This window comes from Oncorhynchus gorbuscha, linkage group LG21 (genome assembly GCF_021184085.1).
Source record: "Oncorhynchus gorbuscha isolate QuinsamMale2020 ecotype Even-year linkage group LG21, OgorEven_v1.0, whole genome shotgun sequence".
Taxonomy (NCBI): domain Eukaryota; kingdom Metazoa; phylum Chordata; class Actinopteri; order Salmoniformes; family Salmonidae; genus Oncorhynchus; species Oncorhynchus gorbuscha.
Window position 1 is genome coordinate 12244858 of NC_060193.1, and position 7394 is coordinate 12252251.

General features: G+C 39.6%; 1 protein-coding gene across 1 annotated transcript; it reads left to right on the top strand.

Moving 5' to 3' along the window:
* The first annotated feature begins 244 nt into the window (after window positions 1-244).
* Window positions 245-6693, top strand: LOC124008519 (high mobility group protein B3-like). Its single transcript, XM_046319847.1, has 5 exons — window positions 245-352; window positions 3034-3255; window positions 3888-4027; window positions 4485-4659; window positions 5164-6693. The coding sequence occupies exons 2-5, from the start codon at window positions 3106-3108 to the stop codon at window positions 5317-5319; spliced, it is 621 nt and encodes a 206-aa protein (XP_046175803.1). The 5' UTR covers window positions 245-352; window positions 3034-3105; the 3' UTR covers window positions 5320-6693.
* The last annotated feature ends 701 nt before the right edge of the window (window positions 6694-7394 follow it).

Here is a 7394-nt window from a genome sequence, read left to right on the forward strand (position 1 = left end):
TATATACCGTACCCATATGTACTACTGCACACACAGCCAACCTTCCTCACCCAATGAATTTCTCTTCATACTACTCTGAAACTTTTCTCAGCGGCTCTTTTTCAAAGGCGTGGGTATGACAAGGCCTCCCCTTGTCGACCAATCACCAACGAGAAACCCGTAAAGTGTGTAGAGCAGCGTCCAATCAGCAGTTTGGGAGGCTGTTTTGAACCGACCCGGCCGCTAGCCAATCAGGCCGTTCTCGTATTGAGCTAGCGCGAGGCTGTCTACATATGGATAGAGAAGACAGGAGAAAGGCGAGACTGTAGGATTCCAGAATCCAGACTGACTTGACTGCTGCTTAACAATACAGGTACGTTACTTGTTATAACAATAATAACATTGCATTATTTTTTACTACCACCATTTGAATAATTTATAACATTGACTTGTGTTAAATGACATGGTTATTTTAATCATTTGAATTGAGATTATGTTATTGTTAAGTCTTTCTGTGGTATTTTAGTGCAATTGTGGTTTAAATGTGCTTAGATGTTATTCATTTTGCAGGCAAATAGTGTTTGATAATTTTTTCCCCCATAATGTGTGATATATTGTGGTATTGACAGAAATCTGCTGAAAATGGCATTGATCTATTTTAATATTGTTTACACGGTCATTTATCATAAAAAAAATGAACATGTCACTGTTGTCTCGTGGACTCTGTTTTTTCCTGATTTTTAAAGTATCCAAAAGTTGTTAAACTGTAATTTTCTGAGGCTTGTATTCCTCACACGCATCGCTGCTGTGTGTAACACTGTGAATATGGCTGGCTATAGCCTGTCTACGAATAACACTGTTCTTCTATTGCGACCCGATTTCGGTGTCATCTACATAAATAATCATACATTTTCAGAATAAACGTTTGTTTTCCGCTAAACTCTTTTATCTCTATTCAACAATGTAAAGAAAATGTTAATGTCATCGTCGAAAAGCTGTTTTTGAGATTTGTTATCGCCCTTAGTCAAATGATTGCTCTCACCATGTAGTAAAATGGCTGGCGATTTAAACCATTGAGGAAAGGCAGCGCTAACGCAGAGAAGGGACGGGGAATTGTTGGAGAAAAACAAATTATCTACGGACGAAAAATACTGCACTTTTTCGTTTTCCATTCGAAATGTTTATCTCTAACTTTCTGCATTAAAGTATTTGTATTTTCTCCTTTTTATTCATTTTCGCAACTTCTCGATTGCAGCAGGATGGCTGGCGCACTGTCTTTGTTACCGAGAGCAATGCACCAAGCGACAGTCAGGGGTATAACTTCAGAAAACAGTGAAATGTCACGAAATACGAAATGACAGTTTTAATATATTAACCCGAATAAAAAGAACGGTCTTTGTTTTATCTGACTACGTTGTTTTGTTTTTAATTAGCTGTCACATTTAGTCGGTATAGCTCTTGGAACCGGAGGGGGGGTGTGTATCGCTTTGTTACATAGTCAGCCGCGTAAGCCTTCCCCTCGCTCTACAGAAGCCATTTTATTCAATGGGAGCTCCAGTGAAGAACAGCACTCTCCTCGCCTGTATAGCAGCCACACTACCCAATACTAGGCGCTATGAACTGGGACTGAGCTACCGTACGGAGCGGGGAATTAAAAACCGAAAAAGTAATAACATTTCTGGCAAAGTAAGATTGAAATAGGCAAGAAGGTGGAAAATAAACAGGAGTTTCTCTCATGAGGACGCATTTCACAAAATGGAAGATGAATAATTCGCGTTGATGACCTCTCTATTTTTCTCTGTATGTGTAGTTGAAGCGTCTCATTCTATCGCTACATAGTAACTAGTCGGAGCGCTCCCTATACTATAGCTGGTATGAAGAAAGTAAAGTTCGCGTTGCGTTGGATGCAATGGGGTAAAGTTTAGAGAGCTAAAAAATATGAAAATAAAAGGCAGAAAATGGCTAATGACAAGGAGATGGGCGGTGGCGAGGGGAGAATATGGTGGGGGCTTTCTTATTTGATTGAGATTCTAATGGAAGGTGTTTTGTAAAAATGCTCATTTACTTTGTAGATTAGAATTCGATTATTTTCCAAATTTGAATTTATATGTAAGTATCAATTCACATTGCCAAGAATTACATTTCTCAAATAGCCTAGTTATTAAATCTAGATTAGAATTAGATTATTTTCCAAAATTGAATTTATATATAAATGACATTTCTCAAATAGCCTAGTTAAATCATTTAAAGTATTTTTGAGAAATGAAAATAAAAACCTTACACTCCATTGTAATTACATAGTAAAAACAGACATTACAACAGCACATAGTCTCCTAGCCACATTTCCTTAATTCCCCATTTTTCTCCATTCTAAGACTCCTTGGCCAATTCCACATCTTCTCCCGTATCACACCTACAGAATGCAAATGCATTCCAACCAATTCTTATTCTAGAGCTAATTGGAATTCATTATAATTCTAAAACTGATTCTTATTCTAGAACTCCTTCTAAATTCTAATTCCCTTGTTCCCTTCTATGGTTCCACCACCTACCATAATAATCATAATTCATTAAACTTTTATAGTACTTTTCATTATATAAAGAATCTCAAAGCTCTTTAAAGCAACACAAAAAAAGACAAGCAATTTAGAAAACAACAACATAATTCATGAGAGGGTTGTCAAGTTCATTGCTTGAATGGTCTTTGGACCGAAGCACTGTGTCATCAAGGTGGTTTGCCATTAATGTGAAGTTGACCATCACCAGTGGTCAAAGATGTTAAATTAATCTGTTGGGTGTTGTGTAATCACATTATGTCTGAATTTGTCAATAAAGACCACAGTTAGTCTCCAACATGAATTGTGTTTGACTCTCCATTCACAAATGTCATCAAGTGTTTATTGAAATATTCATTGAAATGAACATGCCATGGTCAATGTGCTTTGGTACTTGCATCACCTGAAAAACAAATAGTATACAGGTTCACTTTCCCAGAAGAAAATCAAACCACAACATTGAATTAACCCATTTTCATCTTCTCTCCACTCTCACCAGATACTGACCCAATCAACCAATTAACCAATCAACGAGTTCCAGACCACAGCTAAGCCCCGCCCAGTGACCAGGATGGCTAAAGGCACTCCAGGGAAGCCCAAAGGCAAGATGTCCTCCTACGCCTACTTCGTTCAGACCTGCCGTGAGGAGCACAAGAAGAAGACTCCTGAGATACCTGTCAACTTCGCTGAGTTCTCCAAGAAGTGCTCCGGAAGATGGAAGGTGAGGAATGGATGGATGGATAGATACTTTATTGGTCCCTGAAGGACAATTAATAACAATTTCTAGTTAGTTATCACGACGAAGTGGATTAATTGATTGGTGACATATCATGTTTTTTATGCAAAAAAAAACATTCACATCTTATTTCACAGTTCTAGAGATGAGATAATGAGGATGATGGGATTGAGATTATTAACTAGCATGCCATGTAGTGTTGCCTGGACAATACATCACACTACGCAGCCAACACAAATGGTTATTGGGACAGAAGTCAAGTTAATTTAATTGAGTTTTACCAAAATTAAATTCAATCAATCTTTTGCTCCCAAATCTATTGTTCCCCTAAAGGACAAACCGGGTGGTAGCCTAAAGCTTACAAATCAAGAACGGCAAGTTATTTGTTGACTAAGGTGTGGTTACATGTTCCGTACTGCAGGTGGCGCAACAAGACCACATATCATGCTGGCTTCTTATATTAAATGACAATTAGGCGACCTTCAATAGACCTCTCTGTTTGAATCCGTTTTTTTCTGTATGGTACCAAATGAACACTGCCCATGTGACCATCCTTTCAAAGTCTATTGCTGGGAATGTTTTAAGTGGTGTAAATGTTGTGATTTTTTTCCCCCCAGACGATGTCTGGTAAGGAGAAGGGGAAGTTTGACGACATGGCGAAGCAGGATAAGGTGCGTTACGACAACGAGATGATGCACTTCGCCCCTGGAGGCAAGAAGGGAAGGAAGAAGGACCCCAACGCACCAAAGAGGCCCTCGTACGTATCACACACACAGACTGGCACACAGACACAGACAGACACACAGACTGGCACACACATACATGGATGGAGTCACAGACAGACAGACACAGAGAGACAGACAGACACACACATACATGGATGGAGTCAGACAGACAGACAGACAGACAGACAGACAGACACAGACAGACACACAGACACAGACAGACACACAGACTGGCACACACATACATGGATGGAGTCACAGACAGACACAGAGAGACAGACAGACACACACATACATGGATGGAGTCACAGACAGACAGACAGACAGACAGACAGACACACAGACAGACACACAGACACACAGACACAGACTCCTTCACTCATGTTTTGGTTTTCAGTAAGTATATCAATACACACATCAGACATCATGACACACTAAAATGAAGGGAAAAAAATCACAATAATAAATCAAATAATAATTTCTCCACAGCTCTGGTTTCTTCATCTTCTGTGCGGACCACCGGCCCAAGATCAAGGCCCAGCACCCCAGCCTGGGCATCGGGGATGTGGCCAAGAAACTGGGGGAGCAATGGAACAATCTGACTGATGCCACCAAACAGCCCTACCTGATCAAGGCCAACAAACTCAAAGACAAATACCAGAAGGTAAACTAACTTACCTGTGTATTGTATTGTACCACATACACACAAAGACAATTACCAGGAAGTAACATTTATATTGATTGATGAATTTATTGGTTACATTACACCTTGTATCTGATATCTGCACCATTTTACAGTCACACATTGCACCCCACACCCACACACACACACACACACACACACACACACACACACACACACACACACACACACACACACACACACACACACACACACACACACACTTCAACCAGGTACCTTATTAAAAACAACTTTCACTTTAATAATAACCTGACAACATCGCTACCGATCAAAACATCTACCAACCAATCAAATGAAATAGAATCCAGTGTGTTTCTGTCACCTGACCCCAAGTGAGAAGCTCAAATTGGACACCAATATCCACCACTGTTGATTAGCCAGTGTAGCCCGGACAACACCCAATTTTGTCCCAGCCAGTCGAATAACACATTTGACTCTCTCTCTCCCTCCCTCTCCCCCCCCCAGGACGTTGCTGACTATAAGTCCGGTAAGGGCAAGGTGGTAGTTCCGAGCATGGCAATGGCCCCAAAGCCCATGACGAAGAGTAATATGGACGACGATGATGATGACGACGATGAGGAAGACGAGGAGGAGGAGGATGAGGAGGAGGATGACGAGTAGATCGCCTGAGTTGTGTTTTTTTGTGTTTTATTATGCTGGTGACGATAATGATGATTATTAAGTCATGTGTTTTCCTTTCCAGTTTGAAATGCGATTTGTAGGGGTTAAGAAGAAACACAGGTGATATCTTTTCATGTTCCTTAATGACATTGCTCCGCGCCCTTCCTTCCCTCCTTCATTCTATTCCCTCCTTCCACCTCTTTGTTGTTTTGACGTCGTCATTATGTTCATTTTGTGTTAACTGCTTCTGTAAAGTTCTCTTTGTACATTGTGTCAAGTTAAGATGTTGAGACTGTACGTTACTATGGCAACTGTGATTGAACTCGAAGTAGACCCCTAATAACCCCCACCCCACCCCCAACAGCTGTGTGTGTGTGTGTGTGCTCATGCTCGTGTGTGTGTGTGTTTGTGTTACCGTGTCCATCTCACCAGCACTGTCCAGTGTCTTCCTCAAAACCCGCCTAGCATTGTCTCTTTAACAGGCTCTATATCGATTCAACGGAGAAGCATTTAAAACCAGTGGTAGCATTGCAGTATATATAAACACCTTTTTGTTTCTGGGATTCGTCCCAAATTACACCCTATTCCTTATCTAGTGCACTACTTTTGACTAGGGCCAATAAGGAATCCCATGGAGCTCTGGTTAAAAGTAGTGCACTATATAGGGAATAGGGCGCCATCTGGGACTTTGTTTTTAAAAAGAATGTGCAAGGTGTTGTTTTACTGTATATGGTTGAATTAGACTTTAGTCCATGTTTATTTTTTTATATTTTTTTTGTAATGATTATTTTTCTGAGACCTCCAGATGTAAGGTGATTTCTGATTGCACATATCTAGTAGGGGTGGTGTTGTTGTATCTAGGTGGCTGTTTGTGTAGCTGTGTGTTGGTTGTTGCACCAGGAAGTGTTGCCATGGTGAAACTAACTCCCAGTTCAACAGCCTCCCATGTAAACGAACAGTAGTGGCTGGTTAGCTAGTGTATGCTGGCCAACAGTCATTTAATACTATGGTTCAGGGTCATTTAGTAACTTTCACTACAGTCACATTTTCACTTAGTCATGCATTGTTGTCAATGGGAGACAAAGTGAAAATTTGACTTAAGTGAAAGTTAAGATTCGCTCCTTTGAAACCGAGGAGGATGGAAAACATCCAAACAACAGTATATAATGGAAACTATAATTTCCTTTTTGGCTAAGTGCATTTTAACCGTTCGTTGTTGTAAGATCTCTCATGAAAAACGAAAAACGACACTGAGTGAAAAAGCACGACTATTGAAGAAAATAAACCTGTACTTATCTGTATCTAAGATTTTCTTTTTTGTATGTTTAGAAAAAGCTATGTTTGGAATGATTATTAAAGTATGACATTTTTACACGTGGTGTTATGTATTAATGATTTCCATTTTGCTGCTTGAAAGTCTCTCTCACCAAAACCTTCTCATCTTGTCACGTGAAACCCCCCCCCTCCCAAACACATATCATCATTATTAAACAAGATGTCTGAATATTATTACAACTAAAAGTGGATCTGCAATAAAGAGAACATACATTTTTCATTGAACTTATACTTTACTATTAGAAGAATGATTGAATTCTGTACTTTACACCTAGAAGAATGATTGACCTCTTTACTCCTAGAAGAATGATTGATCTCTTTACACCTATAAGAATGATTGATCTCTTTATACCTATAAGAATGATTGACCTCTTTACACCTAGAAGAATGATTGACCTCTGTACTTTACACCTAGAAGAATGATTGACCTCTGTACTTTACTCCTAGAAGAATGATTGACCTCTGTACTTTACACCTAGAAGAATGATTGACCTCTTTACACCTAGAAGAATGATTGACCTCTGTACTTTACTCCTAGAAGAATGATTGACCTCTGTACTTTACTCCTAGAAGAATGATTGACCTCTTTACACCTAGAAGAATGATTGACCTCTGTACTTTACACCTATAAGAATGATTGACCTCTTTACACCTAGAAGAATGATTGACCTCTGTACTTTACACCTAGAAGAATGATTGACCTCTGTACTTTACTCCTAGAAGAATGATTGACCTCTTTA